The sequence below is a fragment of the Epinephelus lanceolatus genome, chromosome 17 (assembly GCF_041903045.1).
Source record: "Epinephelus lanceolatus isolate andai-2023 chromosome 17, ASM4190304v1, whole genome shotgun sequence".
Taxonomy (NCBI): domain Eukaryota; kingdom Metazoa; phylum Chordata; class Actinopteri; order Perciformes; family Serranidae; genus Epinephelus; species Epinephelus lanceolatus.
In genome coordinates this window covers 17935960-17958815 of record NC_135750.1, presented here as the reverse complement: position 1 = coordinate 17958815, position 22856 = coordinate 17935960, and the positions used below count along the sequence as shown (strand labels likewise).

Genomic DNA, 22856 nt, shown 5'->3' with positions numbered 1-22856 from the left:
GGTGTGACAAATACAGATCTGCCAATTTCTGAAATGTATATGTTAGAAAACTGGAAGCTTTATGTTGATATTACTTTATTTATAAGTTTATTTATAATTTCATGACCAAACAAACAAAGAAAAAAGCAAACAAAGCCACAGGTTTAAAATGTCTCATTGTATACAGTTCAGGTTGATGGTTATCTGATATTGACCCAGTGTGACCCAAATTGTCAAACCTGTCTCACAGATTACACATTCACACAGCAATTACATTTTCAGTTTAGTTTCAGACAGCTTTATTTATCCCAGAAGGGCAGTTCAGTTTTACAGTCTACTCAGACCATACACAAACTCACAGGCAGAAACAAGCAGCAGTTTGAAGCAAACATAATACAGCCCAAAAAATCCCAAACATAATGTGGAAACCTTAAGGTATTTGACATTTCGCAAAATGTTAGTACTTAGTGCATCTGCAAATGTTCATTACCTTTTTCATTTGTTTTTCTACAATATCTGATAATAGCAACCAAAGCATGTAAATGGTTTATTATAGAAACATTTTGGCACTCAGAAACACGTGGTTAAAGTTAGGAAGAGGTGGTGGTCTTGATTTATTTATGGAAAAAGTCATCAGTGGCTCACTTAACCTAAGTAGCAAGATTTTTGTTTTTAAGTGATTTTTTAATGCCTGAATTGCTATAAATCAAACACAGAGGTGGAAATAAATTGATGCTTTTATTGTGGTAGTCTGTGAGTAGTGTGATGTCATATCCATTTCAAGAAAAACAAAGTAGAAAATAGCAAATAGTCTGAGGACACGGACCTTCAGCTGCTCAAATAGCACCTCGAACTCAGCCAACCAAGTGCAAACTCCCCATGGGATGAGCAAACTTTCTGTTGCTGCCTTTACACAGGCCCATCCCCCTGTGATTCCCGGTGCTAGGGTTTGCGCTGGCTGATTTTGAGTTGCTACAGCTGCTACTGAAGGTCCGTCTCTGTAGCTTCTGCCTGCTCTCCTCTCAGCAAAAGTATCCTAGCAGCAGGAAGTAAGACAATGGGACCACAGGGGTGCAAAAGCTAACTATTCTCATTTGTGGTCTGATAAACAGAGAGACCAAGAGAATGCGGCAAGGAGGGGCTGAGCCAATCAATGTGCTGCACACAGCTCTGCAATAGAATAAGATATTACTCAATTAAAATATATATTAAAAAAATATATATCAATTTGTGGCAATCAATGTTGGTATGGCGGCGGCCACCACGAATAAATCAATGTATGGGAAACACAGCTTGATGACCAGGGACAGATAAATGTAGCAGTTTACTTGACTAATTTAGTATTTTTTATTCATTCTATTGTACATTTTAGTGAGTAAATAGGTTAAGTGTATTTAACACAGTGTTATAGTCTCCAGCTCAGAGAGGACCCAAATGCAGGTTTGCAGTTTTCAACAAAAGGTGAGCTTTAAGGTAGCTGTTCAAGGTTTTCCAAAAAGACAGGCAATTCAAAATCCAACAGGGAGCAGAAACTAAATCCAAACAACAAAAAAAAAACAACCAGGGACAGACATGAAGACCAGGGGTGGATGCAGGATGATAAACACTGAAGGTACACGGAAGAACAAAGGGAAACACACAGGTATATATATATACACACAGAAGACTAATCACAAGGACGAGACACACCTGGAGAAGGAAGACATGGGATTGGCTGACAACAAGGGTGGAGCAGACACGCCTAATACAGAACAGGTGTGAAGGGAAGACTCAGGGAACCGGCAAGACTTAACGAGACAGGTGTGGCAGAAAACAGGCGGGAAAACACACAAAGACAAGAAGTAAAACCAGACATGACACATGAGGAGGGAACCTCCAAAATAAAACAGGAAGCATGTTAAATATGAGCTAAACAACATGAAACAAGGAACACAAATAGAAAAACTCAGAATCAAAGTCCACAAGATAAGAAAATATGAAACCAGCACCAAGGATCGTCACACACAGCCCCTTTCACAGAGCAAGGTCACACAGTGCATTACTGGAATAAAATCATTCAAAATAAGTCCATGAAAACAGTCATCAGTTTATTTATTCACCGCTTTTCTGTGCAGTTTATGATGCTGCTGAAATAAATCAGACAGATTGACTGACGTGATGTGCATTGTTTTTGGAAATATGCTTCATGATATGCAGTCTGTAGAAGTTTGTGATTCAACTTTTTCTCATGGTGTAATGTAAAAAAAAATCTAATAAACTGTAATATTGAATCGCAATTCTTGTAGAATCTCAATATTTAAAAGTTGTAATGCATTTCAAATCAGCACCCAAGTATCATGGTAGTATCAAATCGTGAGGTAAGCATATCGTCCCTGATCTAATTGACGGGATTGGCACTTGATATTGACCAATAATTAAAGTCCCAGTATCGGGATTGGGACTGAAAAAATCAGATTGGTGCATCCCTCAAAAGAAACTTGGCATTCAGCAGACGAATTAAAGTCAAAATATTTGCATTGGACGACTTGATGAGAGCTCCCCATGGGGGCAGGGGAGATGCAGCGAGCTCACCTGCAGGTATTAAGAACATGTTGACAGTGCTTGTGTAATTTACTCTCTCCGCCAGAGGGGGGGGGGTACAAAAGTTCTTCTGCACTCCAGCTGTAACCGTGCTTTTGTTGACTTAACCTAATCACATGTGAATCAAGGCCCAGAGACATCAAACTGACATAAAAGAGCAAGTGCCGAAAGCGGCCGGTCGCCTTGGTCTTGGCCAAAAAGTTGCACTTGAACACAACAAAAACATCAACTGGGGCGTTGGTGGCTTAGTGGTAGAGCAGGCGCCCCATGTACAAGGCTGTTGCCGCAGCGGCCCGGGTTCGACTCCAGCCTGTGGCCCTTTGCTGCATGTCTCTCCCTCTCTCTCTCCCCCTTTCACACTTCACTATCCTATCAATTAAAGGCAAAAAATGCCCATAAAAATATCTAAAAAAAAAACAAACCAAAAACCCATCAACTCACGGCCAAACAGCATGTACGTTCTGCGGCTGTGTGAGAGGAAATGACTATCCACACCAGAAGGTGGCAGTAGTAAAATGGAAACTAGATGGGGCAACCACTAGCTCACGTGGTAGAGCATGCGCCCGGCATAGGCAGCCCCTCGGTTCAATTCCAGCCTGTGGCCCTTTGCAGTGTGTCATCCCCAGTCTCTCTCCCAATGTGCCTCTTCAGCTATACTGTCATTAAAGGCTAAAACTGCCCCAAAAAATATAAAAAAAGGAAAGTGGAAGACCGACAAGACGGATTCCAAATGCTAGTTACCCAGCTAGCACATTAACAAACCGAAAATGGTACTGAATGTGTCTGGGACTGCGAGACAGAAAAATGTCAGGGGGATGTAAACAATACTCTGTAATCTTATAATGGAAATGTAGAAACACTGGAAATACTAACCCAAAACTCACAGCTGGCTGAGGTTAAAATTGCATGCAGGTATCACTGCTATGAGCCTATGTGACATTAGTATATAGAGTATTTTTTCGCTGTTTAGTTGGTTGATGATGAATGTGTCACATAAAATAACTGATTCTGCTACTGCAGTAACAGGTGGAAAAGTAGCCAAGCTAATCACTGATGAGGTCTACCTGACTGAAATGTGGTATTTATAATAACAGGAGCCAATTAACACCGTGTGGATTATTTTGCTAATAAGATATTATCTGTTTTATTCTATTTCTTATCACGTAGGTGCCTCATGTTATTCTGAGCTGCAGTGAGGAATCAGAGAGTAAAAGTAGCAGCACTGTCTAAAGTAAACTTTGCATACAGCTATAATTGTGTGTTTAGTGTTGTAAATGATCTCTCTGTTTGTTAGAAGGTCTGTTTTTAAAACAGTGCAAATAGAGACCTGGAACAATGAAATGATTCTACTGTCTTATTACAATATATAGGCTCCTCTTTTTTCTTTCGACCATGGATACTTTTTCTTCAGTGATCTGATTGTTCACAGTTTGGGGTGTTGACAGGCTGCGATGTGATTCTAAAGTTAACCTGCTCCAGAGCAGGTTAATTGTTCAACATAAGTTGCCATGGTGATTTATCTTGGTAAAAAGAGAACCAGCTTCATAGTGCTGAAAACCCTGAGTTAACCCTGAAGTTACACCTCTAACTTCAAATCCTGCCTTGTAATATAGGCCTCAACAATTATTAACTGTTTTTGCCAAAGAGCTCAATGACTTAAAAAAACCCCTAATATAACATGTTGGTTTTGATGTCATGCCCTCTTGACCTTAGTCGTTTGTTTGCCTTTGTCACATCAGTTTTTTTGTGCACTCAGTTTAACTACCAGTCAGAGAGATTTCACTCACTGATGGGGTCCACCGTCTCAACATGCTAAATCAGCTGGAAAAAAGCTGAAAAGGGCTGAGTAGCACCAGCAGCGTGGGATACACTGCAAAAGCTAAGGCGACAGACACTCACCGACAGCCTGACATTGACCGATGGCTTGGTGTGTCAGGGCCCTCAGATGCAAACTCCCTTTGACCATAGTCCTGCACCTTGAACACCCACCAATGCTGCCATATGTAACCTATACCTATATCAGTAATGGACATTATTATGTATATTATTATGTATATACTATATATACAGAAAGAAATGAATGATATGTATTATGTATATTATGTAGCAGTTTGTTTGTCTTCTGTTCCATTAGTATAATTAGGCGAACCTGAAACCCCAGTTAAAGTAATGAAAATGCATCTACTTTAAGAACATTATATTTAACGTAAAAGGTCACCATCTCATATACGAACAGATGTAAGCTTTTACAATCACAGAGCTATGACTTTGTAACCAAAGTTTCAGCCTTGTAATAATGAACAGAAATGACATTTGGTTTTGCTGGCCATCAGTTATCAGTCGCTGCGTGTCGAGTCCATTAAACTCAGTGCCCTGTCAGTGTGAATTATAATACCTGCAGAGGAGAAGGAGCAAATTCACTAGACTTCATCTGCAACCACCCAAATGGCACAAAAAGTAGTCCAAATCATGACAAGACACTCAAAACAAATTTTACCTGCCCAGTTGGCTGGAAACATCCCAGTGTGGCATCACCTCCAACTTCCACTGTCCTACAGTATGACTTCAGCTCAGTCCAAGAGTGTAGTGCTTTGTTGCCTGGAAAAGACGCTCTCACCGAACATAATCCTGGCAGCGTTTTTGTTTCCCTCTAAACATAACTGGCAAACAAATACTTAATTTCTATGGGAAATAGAAACATGTAAATGTCGAGTTAAAGAAGGAAGGCAGTTTCTTCCTCTATGAAAAATGCAAATCAGTGAAAGGGGGAAAAGACAAAACAGGGATATGTGGGACACATTTAGCTCATGATCTGAGTCTCACAGCACTTTTGGCAGTAAAGAGGGTCATTTTAGGTGGAGGGCTTCTCTCTTCCAAAATCTCAATTTGGACCCACTACCGCCTTTGGCTCCAGCTCAGACCCCCGCGGGCAGAAGCCGAGCCATTAGGAGCCAAAAGCTGAAGAGACTGGAAGAAATGTCTGAATGGTGTTACATTGCTCAAAGTTCCCCAAAATGCTAACTAGTGCTTATAAAAAAACAAAAAGCCCTATTCATTTTTCATATTATCATATCTCACCCTGGTAAATTTCCAATATCTGTCGTACTCCATGGCTTCATGAATAACAGGATTGCACACAAAAAGAAGAAGATGTAGTCAAACTACTGTACCCTCAACCTCTGAACAATAAATACGAACAAACAAGAGTGGCATTGAACAAAAAAAAAAACAGTAAGAACAAAATGCTAATGATGTATTTTTGGCTCTCCACACCACTTACAATGCATTAAATTAATTTTAAATTGCACGGGATGTGACTAAAAGTTTGTCAAATGTGTCAAAACATTTAAATGACTTCTAGAATTGCCATCAGGTTCGTCCTTGAATGCTGCGTTCTCTTGTTTTTCACCTTTTTTTTCTGTGCAAACCACAGTGCATTGTGCCGTGACGTCAACATCAAACACAAAGGAAAACTAAAAACAGAGCAAGGCGTATACCTCTATACTTCTATCCATTAAACATATTTCATTGACTTTTTACCTCAAGCTTTCTTTAAAGAAACCAAGCAGAACAGTCACAATCTTTTAATGGCAAACAGCACTGTGTTTTTTCTACTGTTAGCAGCAGAGAGACATAACACAAAATCTCCTCACAATAGTGCTGTGTTTGAAGTGAAACCCTTTTCTATTCAGTCCATTTCATTAATTTCAACCCCCTCCTCCCATAATGGACTGAATTGATTGCTGCATCAGGACTATATGACCAGAGCTCAGGAGTCAGGAGGATAAGCAAACATACAGACAGCTGGACTAATGCACAAGGGACATTTCACCGGGCTTTACTTGATGAAAGCAGCATCCTTTGAGTATGTTTTCACCCACAAAAGTACAAACAATCAATTTGGCCCACAGATAAGATGAGGACAGAGTAAGGCCTCTCTTCGACCGCACCATTTCTCTTTAAAGACGCTTGTCTTTTCTGCTAACTGCTCTATTTTGGAGACGTCCTCGCAGAGCCACAATCAAGATGTTGTGGTGTTTTTTTTTTTTTTCATCCCTCCACCCACTTGCAGTGCATCTTGATTTTGCCCTCACTGCTGTCAAGCCTTAAAGAAATTTATGCAAATTCGCAACCAATACTGTATTTCTTTTCTCTGCAGGTGTTTGCATCAGATAATTTCTAATGGATGCATGAATATATTAATCTTTAATCGTATGAGAGAGAAAGGGAAGTTACAATTTGTGTCTTTGGTGTTGGATGTGTTGTGACACCAAAGTTTGGAAGCTCATTTTGATACACAGATTAGTTTCTGCTCTGGTGATATCAGACTCTAAGTGTGTTTTTGGCTTAACAAAGGACATAAAACAACTTTTTTTTTGTTTGGCTGGTGATCTTTTCCCCCCTCACATCACAAGAAATAAAAATTAAAAGTGATAGTCCACAACAGACCTAACAGGTTCTCAGTGCGCGTAGGAGATCGAGGACATTAATTAGCTAGTTGACTTAAGGAAAACACAGTGTTTGTCAAATTACTCAAATGACTCTTTGATGCCCTCGGCTTCTGTCTTCCTTCTCTTAATGAAGTTGAGAATGTAATGAGCTTAACAACAAATGAAACAGGTTTTATTTCTGTGTCCTCGGGATTGCATCCGCGTGAACAGGCCAGTGAAATGCAGTGTGGGGGGGTGAACAATGAAGTCCCAGCTTGCTCTCCTCACATTGATATGCCAGCTTTTGGTGTTTGATAATGGCCAGGATGCATTAGGGGGCCCCCATGGATCTGCATTATTTGGTAGATTTGGCTCTTCCCACTACGTTTTTCACTCGGCTTCCTCTTCCAAACCACTTCTTCTGCTTCTTATTCAAAGCAGTAATGGCAGGGAGTCAATTTTGGGGTAATCTGCACGATGACACTGGTATGAAAAAATTATGTAAAAGCTGGGCATCACCCCAACCTGGCCTATTACAGACTCCCATTTGCTCTCAAAAACACTCTTTATGGTTTAGAGTTTTTTAGACTGTAGAAATTTTAGATTTCAATGACATCATCAGTCCTATTATGACTAAGTCTAAATTATTACCATATATTTGTTGCTTATCTGTTTGTATATCACCTGTAATGCTATATGAGACTGCTGTTATTCTATTCGATCTGATCTGTTTGCTGATAAGTTTCTTCACATTTCTTCTATTTTACAGTATCATATTGCAGTCTGGGTTGTAGCCAAACTGATGCTGAATATTTTATTTCATTTTAAGATTTTTTTTTTGGCATTTCTGCTTTATTTGATAGTGAGAGAAAGAAAGAGAGAGAGAGACAGCAGAGGCAGAAGGAAGAGAGGAGATGACATGCAGCAAAGAGGGCCAAATTGGGGCCACTGTCCTGAAGACTCAGCCTTAACGGCCATCTTTAAAACGTGACATGACATGTTGGAAAAAATAATGCAACCAGCTCATATATGCACATATTGCGAAGTCACAACAGGAAACCACTTGATCACGGTAGGCTTTTACCAAGTGGCTTCCTGGCATCATGTTATGTAGCCTCCAGAATAATATCATTGTTTAAAGTGAGCTAACAGGGCGCCCTGGTGCTGCGTGCCTGAGGCTGGAAAAAAAAACTATTAAGTAATATTTTTCAACATGAACACACAGTGTATACAAACAATGTTTAGATAAAGTTTTTTAAATCGCAGTTAAGTGTTGTTTTTTTTTGGCTACTTGAGGGAAGCAGAAAAAAAGTTGAACGTTGAATGTTGAACACAACATTGACATAACGTGACCATTTAATATGACACCTTTGACTGCAACATTATCATTCACCATTCATTTGGAGTTGTGTTTGTGGCCAACTGGAGAAGGAATCCAGTCCAATATTCTTTTAGCTCTGTTTTTGGTCTCCTCCAGCTCCTGAAAGAAATATGTGGCTCTTTTGCCGCTAAATGCTTTAATATGGTGACCAGCTAGTTGGTAACTGTAACTGTCTGTTATTGGTGCTAAGCAGGTCATCTACAGTGGGTTTCTTGAACACTTTATCTCTCAGTGAGAGTGAAGCAAAATGTACAATTTTGTGCCTAGCTAAACCATGAGCTGAAACTCACTATAAAGCTCTGTGAAGCTGAGTGGAGCTGCAGATTCAGTTGATAATCCTCCATTAATAATATGAGTGACCCCTTTCACATTGTCACATTGCCATTTGATACATTGTAATTAAAAAATATCAATTATAGCCACTATAAAAAAAATTGTAATCAAGACACACACTAAGCAAGACATTTTGAAAGTGTAAAAATTAGCTAAATTACCTCAAACCTAGTTGAACATTTCTGTACTGCAATTAAATCTTACTTATCAGTCAGCATGTACGAAGATACTATACATCTACAATAAGCCAATATCATCTGATATCTGTTAAGGCCTAGTCTGTGGGTGCACTTCTATTTATTTGTTTTTATACACATTTTTAGTTTGTACACTAAAAAACTGCAAGTGGAAATTTAAAAAAAGCAAACAAGTTTTTACATTTTGCCAAAGTGGAAAAGTTGGTGTATCAGTTAAATAAAATGTAAGAAAGTGCAATGGAAACAGACATGGCGATTTAATGATGACATGCATAAAGCATGTGACCTAAATGTCTACTGAAGAGACAGAAACATCAGATCTGCATGGAGCGATGAGGAGACTGTAACCTTCCTCACATGAAACATGAAACAAACTGGAATGTCATGTTTCCATCACATTTTCAACATTTTTTCACAGCCAGTACACTTTGACTGTAGCTCTTTTAATGACCTCATCTCGTGTCCTCTTCTTCGGCAGCGGTTTAATCAGCCTGTTCTCATTTCCAATTCATCAAATGTTGCCATTTGGTCAGAGATTTTGGTGTCACTGTTGCAAAAAGCTAGCTTTTACAGCAGTATGTTACACCGCAGGGTAGCGTCAGTGTCTAACACTGCAGGTGTCAGCTTGAAACGCTGCCAGTAACAATGTAATATAAGGAGCTGGAAAGTCCCTATACTTCAAGTAGGAGGGGGGGTGAATGGGTCCAACAAACCCTGGACTCTCACCCAGGAGGCTGCTATTCACTTGCCGTGTGAATGTTGAGCCAAATCATGATGTTTTTTCTTAACCTAACTACAGGTTTTTCTTGCACAAGGAACAAAACCCAAAACATTAGTTGTTTTATGACATTGTCAGTTTATTTTGAAAAGGACTGTATGCATCTAACAAGCAGAAACTGTACATAATCTGAAGTTTATTTTGAAAAGACACAAGGCATGTAATAGGTGTAAATCCCGGAACATTGACAACAGATGCAGGACGGTACCTAGTGCATTGTGAGGTGAAAGTCCGCTGACCAAACAGCAATCTTTGATGAGTTGGGATGAGAACGTGTTGGTTTAATGAGAAAATGCGCCACCAGCTGTTAATCTGATGAACCAACTCCTAATAATCACATACATTTAATACATTTACAACATTTAATACAAACATTTAAGTCAATTAGAATTTGCTGTTCCTGTAAAATAGGTTTTTTTCTGGGCTAAATAAAGCTATTATAGTTATAACTCTGCTAATCGACAAAAATATTATGTGGTTCATGGCCTGACTCTCTAGTTGGAAAATAGAAAAACACAAAAAGTACACAAACATATACACTTACTGTACATACACATCTACACACAGCCCAGGTAAATAAAAGAGCATCTGCGCTCCAGTCTTTTCGGATTATGTTTTAATTCAATCTTTTGATGGATTCGAGCCCACCTTTACTCCTTTCATCAAGTCTGACGAGGTCAAAAAAACTGACCCCCAGACAGCTGACAGAGAAAGATGGCATATTTGGGTAAAAAGCAGCTTATGAAAGCTTATATTTAAGACATGATTTAATTAGTGTTGACACATTTCAGCGAGTTGTCAGGCATTTTGATGTTGTGGTTAGACTCAGAGGAGGTAAATAGACAAGGGTTACTCCCAGGAGATGGCCCTGTGTTTGGATATGTTTACCCTACAGTACAATACACAAAAGCTTATGTGTATTCATGAGAATGGAAATGCATATCATTTTAGGGGTGAACTTTCCACTGGATGCTAAAGGTAAATAAAATAGAGATATGTGTCAATGCTTCTCTGTGCATGAGCCGTTAGCCGTGTTATTACTTAGAGCCTTACATCACTCACTGCTATCAACTTTGGGGGTCCCTTGGAAATTAATTTAGATCCTTCAGTTGGCCCCTCTGGCTAGGTTCAAAAACAGCGCCAGATCTACATGAAAGTGGCTTTATTTCTCACATTTCTAAAGCTTGTTTCTATTTCCCGTGAAGTGTTACTCCTGAGAAGGAAAAAAACACAAATCTGGAGGTGTGATATTTTTCTTTTTAGAGTAAGGGCCCCTTTTTTCCCTTGACTACCCAATTAAAGAAATAGTTTTTCAGGGGTGTTGTCTTAATGATGCCTTACTGGGGGCAACAGGTTTCATTTGCAGCGCGATGTTAGAAAGCACAATAAAACTGCGCTGATGTGCTGCAACAGTCTATTTCATTTTATTAATAGCCATATTGCAGTACAGTACACAGCGATGATTCATACCTAAATTGCGAGCTGTGTGGAGTCTCGTCTGCCCACCAACGTGGCGTTGAGATGCCTCTCACGTCCCACTGAAGCACTTTAAAAATTTGAGCTAAAAAACAAAACAGATGGACATGGAATTTCTAAAAATTTGATTTGGTCCAACAATCTGTGGGAACGTGTCAGGATGTGTATACGCTGCATGTCTGTGCAAGTGCGGGTCTGTGTGTGGATGAGGCATTTGCATCAAGCTGATACATTACATGACATCATGGCTGTAACACCTTTGTTGCCATGGAGGCTGCCAGTTCAGTCATCTGAAATAGTTCATACCTTTGCATGGCCAAACAGCGCATTTCTGTGCATTTAATGTTCTTTTTTCTTTTTTTTTTGTGAAATATTCTGGACGTAAAACCCCAAAAAAGTACCTGGAGAGCCTGCTTTTAAATGGAAGAGAGTCAGAGACTGAAAGTGACAGAAAAAAGCATGACGGAAAGTAAAAAAAAAAGGAAGCAAAGAAGGGAAAGAAAGCGACAAGAATAGAACGTTAGGATAAAAGGATGACTAAACCCAACTCCTCGGAGGGTGAGAGCCAATCTGAAAAATGATTGGTTGACTTTCCTGGGGCAAAGCTCTCTTTGCTCACATCAATAAAACATAAACATGAATAAATGCACTGCTTTTGGCCTTCCAGGGTCCATACTTAATTTCATGTATGCAAGTGAGCGATGATACGCATGGAAAATTGTATTTACCTAGAAGGCTCAAAATAATTCTGGAAGCCATTTTGTGTTTGTTTGTTTCCAGTATTTACATAAATGCAGGACTGCTCCATAAACACTTCCTATTTGCAGTTAACGCTACTTCATTTGTCGGGTTCTCGCAGTTTAAGTGACGCATCTTATGTGCAGGTCATGTGCTCCCCCTTACCATTTGCATGTATAGTAGTTGGTCCCTGTTGACTTGAGCCACAGATGCACGGCTATCAATAATGTTGAAGACGTGGGAACACACAGTCTCCAGTGATGTACTCTTGATGTATCCACTTAGGGACAAATCATCCAGACAGTCATCTGCCTTGCTAGTCTGTTGGTCCCTGAGGTAGATCTCCGCTGACCCGATTCAATGGGTCAGCTTTTGTTAATGAACCCACCGCACAAACACGTTGACAACATTTAAGATGCAGCTCCTAATGACAATTGCAGCTTGGGTGCTGAGAGGCTTTTTGTTATCAAGTTTTTGCCATTGGGGGCTATTTTTAGACGCTGCTTTACGTCCTTGACGAAATTCGTGAGCATTTGATTTAATTGGATCCTTGTGCAAGATGGTGCAAGTGATTGAAACCCATAAAGCTGTGAACATTTATTCGTTGTTCACTCGGTTAATTTGCAGTGCTGGGTATTTGAATCCCTCTGGTTGGTGAATGAACTGCCTCTAGTTTGACACTGATAAAATCAATTCCAGATTCAATTTACCTCATAGTATTTGTAATGTCCCATGACACAGAGTCATTGTTGTTAGCAAGAGAGAACTGAGGAGACAAACGATCAACAGTTTGGCAGAGTTTTTCTTTCGTATCTATTTTTCAAAGCAGGCAATTAGGCCTAACATCACAGCCACTTAACTAAGTCTGTACTCCAAATTGATTCAGACTCCAGCGTTGGACCTTGCAGACATGGTGCATTTAGTTATGCAAATGCTTATCTCTCTGTGTGATTGGTTAATTAACCTGTAATGCAGATAGTCCCAGCCATGCACAGTGGCCGTTTGATGGCTAAATTGTGGGTCAATTGGGTTTTTAACATTTTCAAAGCAGACTTAGAGGCATGTCTTTGTTCCTCTGAGTCTTGTGTGGCTTTTCTCGGTTTAATGACTTGTTCCGTGGGTCCCATAAGGTTAATGTGTTTAAACTCACTGTAATTGAGCTTTTGACCCATCTTTCAAGCTTTTTAAAAAAATTAGTCATATTATGCCATGTTCCTGCTCCTTGATTGTTATTATCTGCCATCCGTCTCCCTCCCTCCCTGCCCTGCCCTAAATTCTCCATACCCCAACCCCCCCTTTCTATCCTGAGTTATGAGCATCCCCATGGGAAGTCATTTATAATGCCATTGGAGTGACAATAATTCGTTTGCACACCATTTCACTCTGCCCTCTGTGCCTTGGCAGGCTTTTATGGGCCACATTTTTGTTTCCCCAGAAACACATTGTCCAACCATCCTCAGAGAACACGCAAAAGCATTTAGCCAAAACTGGAGCTGGACGTCTTCCAGCGAGTAAAATAAGTGACATAACATCTTCCAATAACATTTGAAATCAACATTTTGTTGGTGCTTTTGCAGATACTTGACTATTTTGACGATAAAAGCAAGACAGGAAAGGAAGAAAAAAGAAGAGAAGGAGAGAGGGCTGTGCGGTGCAGCCGCTGACTGCATTTCTTTTCATTGTTCAGTGAACAATTATGTTCAGATTTTGCTGTTATGTAGGTATCATTCCACATGAGATACAGACACAATTCTTGACAGCCCACATGGATTTTCTTCAGAACCTGCCACCAGCAGACTGACATCTCCTGACAACATGAGGATCACTTGTCATTGGGATAACATACTGTATGACGCTGATATTTATTAGTAAAGGGATGTAGCAGACATGTTGTATTCATTCCACATCATTAGCTTTAGACAGGTAATGTATGTACGGGGGGTACTTATGCAAAAGCCTTTTAGTGCAAACGCTGGCGTATAATTAAGCATGTTGCTGTTATGTTGCAGGTGATCCTGATCTTGACTAAGCTGTATGACTTCAACCTGGGGGCTGTTACTGAGAGCTCACTCTGGAGGTAAGTTTGTTTTTAATGATTGCTATTTTTCCTTTTCCATCTAAATAGGAAGGTTATGGCATCATTGCAAGGATTTTATAAAAATGCAAAAGCACAGGCCCCAAAACAATAAGGATAATATATTCATAGAGGGTGCAGTGTAGTGTAAGTGTGATTTATAGTGTTCTCAGTCGCCAGGATATGAACAATGAAGTTACACTGGAAGCCAATATGAAGTATGTTTTAATAAAGCTATCTGAAGTAGATCAGAATGAAGCATCCTCCTCTTTGCTTCCTTCAGTCTTCAGTTCAGCGATATCGATTATACTCGATGTATCGTAGCATTGAATATAAATTGTGACATTATAAGCCACCGACATGAGATTTGCTTTTACATTTCAGTTCTCTCGAGCTCCCCCTCTCACAGACACACACACACAAAAAGAGTCACAAACATGTTAACATCACACATGTGGCCCCGCCCATCCAGACCACTCTGTTGGGCGATAGTGTGCAAAATGAGGCATATTTTTTGTATCTGCGGGGCTCCATATTGTGACCATTTAATACGTCATGCAAATATTTTTAATGTACGTACTGGAGAGCTGCTAGTTTGTTTCGCGCTCACAACAAATTAATCGTCACATATAATGGCATTACAGTTACAGTTTAACTTTCTGTTTACTGCTAACATCTAACTGTTGACTCAGAGCTTAAAGTTCACAGAGAAAACACCAACACTTCCAACCTGAGACGAGCCAGGTGCTTCAGAATAAAAGCACCAGTGGTTCTGCTTTAATTCATTTTATTGTAATAGTTCTTAATTTAATTTTATTGTAACATTACTTTATTTAACTTTATTGTAACAGTGCCTTATTTAACTTTATTGTAACAGTACTTTAATTAACTTTATTATAACAGTGCCTTATTTAACTTTATTGTAACATTACTTTATTTAACTTTATTGTAACATTACTTTATTTAAATTTATTGTAATGTTACTTTATTCAACTTTATTGTAACAGTACTTTATTTAACTTTATTATAACAGTGCCTTATTTAACTTTATTGTAACATTACTTTATTTAAATTTATTGTAACATTACTTTATTTAACTTTATTGTAACATTACTTTATTTAACTTTATTGTAACAGTACTTTATTTAACTTTATTATAACAGTGCCTTATTTAACTTTATTGTAACATTACTTTATTTAACTTTATTGTAACAGTACTTTATTTAACTTCATTAAGACAGCACTGTATTTAACTTTATTGTGGCTGTAATTTATGTAATTTTATTTAACTTTATTGTACTAATACTTTATTAAACTTTATTATAACAGTAATTTATCTGACTTTATTATAACAGTACTTTAACTTTATTTTGAGTGTAGTTTATTTAACTGAATTATAATAGTACTTTATTTACCTTTACAATAACAGTACTTTTACTTTGTTGTAACAGTACTCTGTCTAACTAACTTAATTGTGAAGGTAGTTTATTTAACTTTAACAGTACTATAGCTTTATTGTAACAGCATTTTATTAAACTATGTTGTAATAATTAATTTAACTTTGTCATAAAAGTATTTTATTATACTGCACTATAACAGTACTTTTACTTTGTTGTACCACTACTTTATTTAGATTTATTACAATTTATTGTAACAATCCTTTATTGAACTATATTGTAATGATGGTTTATTTAACTTTATCATAAAAATACAGTACTTTGACTTTGTTGTAACAGCGCTTTATTTAATTTAAACAGTAGAACTTTATTATAACTATACTCTAATTAACTTCATCACAACTGTAGTTTATTTAGTATGTTAGTGGTCTACAGTTGTTTTGAAGAGATTTTAAAATATCAGATATATATTGTGTTTTGCAATATAGCCTAAAATTATCACAATGTTATTTATAGGCCATATTACCGAGCTCTTCTTCAGTCCTATACATGACTGAAAACCAAACTTTTAGATAAGGCCCAACCTGTTTTCCGTCTATCCTGAGAAACTTTCTGAAAGACTATTGAAAAGATAAACGTGAAAACTTATCTGCAAGATCTTTAGTTTGTGTCTCGTTTCCTTTGACCTAGAAACTTCCTGATGGAGTTTTTTGATTGATTGTCATCCGTAACCTTTTGTTTCAGAAGCGATTGACATGCAATTTCTACTGTATAGCCGTAGTAATTCCATTCAGTATGTATTGAGAGGTGAGTTACAGTGCCCTGTCAGATCATAAATAAGAATGGAATTCATTAAGGATTATACCACAGAGGCCAATCCAGCCTCTGATATGGCTTTTTTCTCACCTCCCCTGTAGCCTGCAGAGAACTCATTTCATTCTGAAATACACGTGAAAAAGAGACCATCAGTCCGCCAAGCATAGAGTTTCAAATTAATATCTGTTTCACCAGAGGCGCAGCTAAGATTTACACCCGACTTGACACGTTTTGAAATCCCATATTGTGTACAGGAGGTCTTCCATCATCAAGGTGTCTGCTTAACAATAGCACCACGAGTAAATTAGAGTGTACCTCAGGGGGTGCACGAAGGCTCTTAGTATGGGTATTAGAAAAGCAGAGATTTGAATGTTATGAAAAGAAACGGGAGTAAATGATTTCTGTGATAACACACACTAAATGATTTATGACTACAGCTGCGGGCCACTGTTGGTGGCAGAATGCAGTGTGCACATCAGTGGGTGACTTGCAGAAGCTATCTAAACACGCATCGAGCCCCTTTGTGTTTTTAGTTGGCTAACCTTTCTGCAAAAGAAACTTCACGAGGTAATAACATCATTTAAGAGGCTTTCTTCCAGCCTCAATCAAAGACAACTGAAAGGAGTACTTAAGCGCAAATACAAATGTGTTGAGGGGTAAGTCTTTGTAAACAATGTCAGCACCAAATGGGACGATTCAGATTAATGCACAGACAATGATAGCAGACACTGGGTATCTATCCAATTATGCAGTGAAATTACATTTGGAGGCACTCAGGTAGAACTGAGAGCGTGGATCGGCTGTTTGTGGCGAGGAGAAATATGGAAATTGGGATGACAAACACATGCCCTAGTCATGGGATGCATGGACTTGTTAGGGGCAGGCAGTTCTTCCATGTTGTGACAGACTTTAATGACTTATTAAATTTAAACACATTTAATTAATAAGGACCAAGAACTGTGTCATTTATTCTCATTTATTTCCTTTCCTTTGATCTGCATTTTTACAACAACGTAAACCTGTATTTGTCGTCTTTGTGGCGCTAATTTGTTGTGCTATAGTGACTGAAATGCCACATTTAAGCTTCCCCAGCTGAAGAGAAATCTGAACACAAGGGGCTGAAACTAAATCTCTCAGTCAGTTGCAAACAGAGAGAACAAAAGGCCACTAATTTGAGATTTAAAAAAAAAACAGCATGAAAGGATTCCCCCACTGCTCTCGAAAGGATGTCTTCAAATTCTTTCCTCACTGTCTTCAATGTACAAACATCTACCAACATGAAAGGAGAGTAATGGCTCATCTGCTGTAAGATAACAATGTGTTCATCACTCAGGATTTTGTTATATTCAAGGACTCTGCTTGTGTTGGAGGTTTCAGTCCTTTGACTGCAAATTGCATTTACTGTATACGCTTACATTACTGTTGACCATTTTCCAAGGCAAACTTGAGTTTCATAAATCGATTTCCTATCTTGCAGGCAGCTGCTGGTTTCATTACATGTCAGTGTAGCATGAAATCCAGCCTGCAAGGACTTGCTTGACACGTGTGAAGTGAATATTTAGTCTGCATAATGTGTTTGTCAAAGCTACGTTTTGCTGAATGGTATTGTAGTTGCAAGTAAGAGATGCCTAATGAATATGTCAACATTTTTTAATGCAGAAAGCTACCACACTTGCTTCATGCTGCTGATGTCTTGCTAAAACCATCCGTTGTTTGTCGGTCTCGAACTAGGTGTCATTCCATCCAACACATTCTCACTCCAACCTCATCACATATTGATTTGGTCATGGACTTTCCATGTCCAGATACGACATGAAAGGTACCCTCGGTGTTATGTGCATTGTCTTCTTTCAAAATACACTTCCACTTTCACAGGAAATTTACTGTTTACATACAGTCTCTTTCAAAATAAAAGCATTACGTCGCACGTGGTTGGGTTTAGGAAAAAAGAATAGGGTTTGGCCAGCCTGGTTCCAGACCACAGACCCCGCCCACTCAACTGAGTAGGCTTGCATCTCTGGTCTGGCATACTTCAATGAATTTGCGATTTATCTCGTCCAAACGCTGGACGGACCAATGAACGCCAGGGGTGGGGGCGGCTCTAGCGATTAGCCAATCAGCGCCACGCTGATGTCTAGCTGTACACTGGTGGGTAACTGGTGAGGATAGCAACAATGGCGACCGCTACAGACCCTACAAACCACATTGACGATGCTATTGAGGTATTTCGCCACTACCCGTGTTAATGGACCAAATTAAGGAAGCTGCTAAACTGGATTTAACAGCGATGCAGCTGGGCGTGCACGACGACGGAGACATTTTAAACGGGCAATGCTTGCTTGTTTTCGGCACCCCCGAGGCATGGGTACTAATGACATCAGATTCTGGGTGAGTCGTTGACCTCTACTGATTGGTTAGGGAAAAAATCAAATTCCCTCCCCCTTGTAAATCGCCTTCAATGGAAGCCATGTCAGACTGAAGGTTCTGGGAGCTTCAGTCTGACACTCAGGCTAGGGTTTGGCTTTATACTCTTAGAGGAGGCAAACACCACTCTCTCAGGTGAAAGTCGGTGTTTGTTTGACCCATCCACCACCCCTCCCGCCCGCACCTCTTGAACTTTCGCCGCCTTAACTATCGTTCTTGTCCTGCCGTTCCCGTTTCCCCCTGATGCTGCCGGTGCCATTAAACTGTAACAGCAACCGGCCACGTATCATGCCAACATTAAAGGATGGCTATTTCGTTGGTGTCTGACGCCGCAAGTCATTGCCCAAGCTCCAGATTTCGGCAACTTCAGAGTGAGACCGGGTTGCTCCATCCATCATCCCCTCCACCTCTCTGATGACAGTCATCTCATATACATGTAATCAGAACTATGTCACTTTAGAAATGTTGAAATGAGCCATATCAAATACACATATGTAACATAACTGTGGCTCATTGAAACATACAATACCAACATTTTGTTTGGCAATGATGTGACAGATATGCAAATAAATTGTGATGTAATGTTGCGACATCCAGCAACTTTCTGAGCAGACTTTTGCTTCCTTCCATTGAAAACATTTGGCAACACAGGAACACAAGATGCAAACAAAATGAGTACAAATTCATCAAAACATTTCCCACTCTTTTCAAAAACTCCACAGGGTCCCTTTAACAGTTATTAATTTAATCAGTCTGTTTGCACAGCACATTTCTGTAAATCTCTGCAACACCAACTGACTACTTGAGAGCTCTGCTTTTTATTCAGCCGCCACCCTGTGTAGAAACATGTTGGCTGAGTAAAGAGCAGACTCTTCCATTAGTGAGTGCGTTTTTACATGTTATTTTTTCCCCCATTTGGTCCTTTTTAATAATTTGAGCACCTACAGTAGACAGCTAGTGGAGTAATGACAGCATACTTCTTTGGGAAGGCACATTTCTTGCAGGATTCCATCAAAGTACTTTATAAGAGCAACAAAAACAAAACATAACACATTAGCATGAAGCTAGTCGCTCCCCCTGCAAGTTGATTTTCTTTCCATAAAGCAAAAGGCTGCCTGAGAGGTAGAAAATCAATCTAAAACGTATGGTATGCTTTGGAGGATGCAGTCACGCGAAGGATAACTGATTTGCGGTTAATGGGCTAAAACATGCCAAACCCACTGGTATGGTGCTTTAAAATCTGTCTCAGGCAGGTCTCTAATGTAGCTTTTTTCATCCAACATACGACATGTTTTTGTTTTGTTCGTGTCCAGATCCTCTGATTATGGAAGCACCTACACCAAACTCAACGACAAAGTGGGCTCAAGGACGGTTTTAAGTTACCTGTACGTCTGCCCGACCAACAAACAGAAGGTCAGCACTTCCCTGTTGCCTTTATCTCTCTGTCTGAGCTCTCACAAGCTCAGTCCTGACATCAAATTACACTTTTTTTTTTTCATAAATTGCTGCCAAATGACTGTATCTGTGTCTCCCTCTCCTTCTCTCCCTCTTCTAATGCCGTATCCCTCGTTTGGCCCTCTGTACTTTAGATAATGATGCTTAGCGACCCAGAGGTAGAGAGCGCTGTTCTCATCAGTTCAGATGAAGGGGCAAGCTTTGAGAAGCATCCCATTAACTTCAATATCCTGAGCCTGCTCTTCCATCCTGCACAGGAGAACTGGATGCTGGCTTACAGTCATGACAGCAAGGTAGCTTCTGAGTGAATCCGCAATGACGATATGATGCTGAAGCCTGTTTTTATTTTCACTGAGATTCTACTGTGGATGTCATAATGGCTGCTTATTAGCAATGTCTTGCTACGTTTGACAAACATCGGTCTAATTTTATCTTGCAGCTGTACAGTTCGATGGACTTTGGGAGGAAGTGGCAGCTTGTCCATGACAACGTGATGCCAGGCCGGTTCTACTGGTATGATTACGTGGATCCTATTTTTGCACACTGATTGATTGTAATTTGCATAATTATAATGCTCATGACCCTGTGCTTCCAGGAGGATCCAGTGACCTCTTGTCAAAAAAAGATATCCCCCCTCATGGCAGTCAAGCACAAAACTGATTACATCCATGTCACGTAGACCTGGAGAAATATTGTGCTTCTTTTTCCATAGCACAAACATGACATGCTGTTTTTGTTGTCGCTGTCATTTAGTAATCTCGACTGCTCGGGCACAAGGCATTGAATATTGATGTGAGCCCGTTTATCCCTGTTTGTCATGGTACGTGTCAAACCCAAGAGTGTTTTTTAGCCGTGAAAGAAAGGACATTGGTTGGAGGACATCCTCTCCACATGCATGAACAGCGAGACGTTAGATAAATAAGAACGGCGCAGCAGGTAAAGCGGCACCCGAAAAAAATGCATTATTTGTGCTCTTGAAAACCATTCCTTTGTGCACATTATGTCAGATAGTTATTTTTCAAAATGATGTCGCAGCCACCTACAATTTCATAACAACACACATTCGCCATGGTGGATATTTCTGGGAGTAGCTGATGTTTGTTTCCTGTGTTGATGCTTTGGTGAATTGAGATTAATTGCCGCTGGTGGCACAGATTCTCCACTGACTGATTTACAGGAGATAAAAACATCTTTCACAGAACAGGAATGTGAGTCCATCTATAGCTGTGATACTCAACCTGGCCTCCTCCTCTTCTGTTTTTTTCTATCTCATTCTCATTTTCCCTTTTCTTCCCCATCTCCACCTCTTCCTGCTCCTCCTCTATCTCCCCCCCCCCCCTCACGCTCTTTCAAGGGCGGTAATGGGGCTGGACAGAGAATCAGATGTGGTCCACATCGAGACGCGCATCGCGAAAGGCCGTGAGTGCTGCACTCCAGTCCGCCGCAGTAGCAAGACCCACAGGACCCCCATGCCTCTCATTTAGAGCGAGGTCACGGGGAAGATGAGGCCCGTTCTGCTGTTCAGATTGGTCCCTGAAGTCTAGTATAGCAGAATAGGTGTCTCCTGACAAAAACGGAGAGTTTTAGTGGGTTGATGGATGTTTCTTCTCTGTAATCTATCCCCTGTGTCTCATAGACAAACCTCAACTCCCCCCCTTCTAAACAGCATGGTATATTCTGTCAAACCAATTATAGGGGTTTCCTGCATTGGAACAGATACTCATATTCCTCCTGCGGTGAGAAAATCTGCCTCTGAATTAGCATACAAACTCTTTTTGTCTCACACAGACGGAAATCCTTAACTTTTTTTGTAGAGTATTACACCGCAAGTACTGCATTAGTCTTGAATCTCAGCAAATTCGAATTGCAAAAAGGGACGACTGTCCACTGTAGTTGTTGAATATTTTCATTATTGATACAGTTAGCTTAAAGTTGTTTCAGAACGGTGAACCCAGGGTGCTTATGCATACTGTACAGCAGCTCCAGTGAATACAAAGTGCAGTTTAAAGGTGTAAATGGTTGTAATTTACTTCTGATTGATTTCCTTTCGCCTCCCTCCAGGCGCCCAGTACGTGAAGTGCAGAGCCCAACGCTGCACAGAAGGCAGCCGACTGTACCTCTTCCCTGGACATGTAGACACCAACTCGCTGGTTGTGCAGGATGAATATGTTTTCACACAGGTTTGTGTAGTAATAGATTACCTTTTCCTTCTTCATCATCGCACACAACGGCTTCTGTCTCTGTGGAATTTTCTTTGTTTTTATTATTTTTTTATTTGGTTTTTTGTGCTTCATGCTTTTTCATCAAAACCCACATAATGGCTTTCCCCAACACACCTGTTCCCCACTTGCCCGATGTGTGTTTTGATTATGTTTTGTCTCGTTCATGTGTCTCGTGCTCAGTGTTTTGACTTTCCACACAGACACACTCCATGCCCTGAAAAATGTGTTTGCTAGCTGAGATCTCACGGCAAAAAGGACTGTGAATAGACAGGTTGGTGTCCTGATTACCATTCGCTCTGACTTTGACTCCAATTAGTGAGAGGCAGTCAGGGTCATTATTAGAAATTTAATTTTCAAATGCCCTCCGCTGTCATTGATTTCCATCCAGAGCTAAGTAATTTTCTCTCTGCTGGTCAGCCTTGATGCATTTTGGTCATCCTTGTTAGACTCCAGCTAAGTTCCAGGAAAATAAAAATGATGGCAGTTTTCTAGTGTTTGTAGTGAATCTCTCTGCACTCTGCCATTTTGAATAAATGTTTGCTGTTGGGTTTTTTAATTTATTTATCCACAGATTTA

The 22856-nt window shown here is 39.8% G+C and overlaps 1 protein-coding gene across 1 annotated transcript in view; it reads left to right on the top strand.

Annotated features, from left to right (window-relative positions):
• LOC117248498 (VPS10 domain-containing receptor SorCS3) overlaps positions 1-22856 on the top strand; it is a 62010-nt gene that overhangs the window by 7772 nt on the left and 31382 nt on the right. The window contains exons 2-7 of the mRNA XM_033613639.2: positions 13902-13969; positions 19917-20016; positions 20193-20351; positions 20498-20571; positions 21413-21477; positions 22120-22238. Of these exons, the coding sequence (XP_033469530.2) occupies positions 13902-13969; positions 19917-20016; positions 20193-20351; positions 20498-20571; positions 21413-21477; positions 22120-22238 (585 nt within the window). The remainder of the gene's footprint in view (positions 1-13901; positions 13970-19916; positions 20017-20192; positions 20352-20497; positions 20572-21412; positions 21478-22119; positions 22239-22856) is intronic.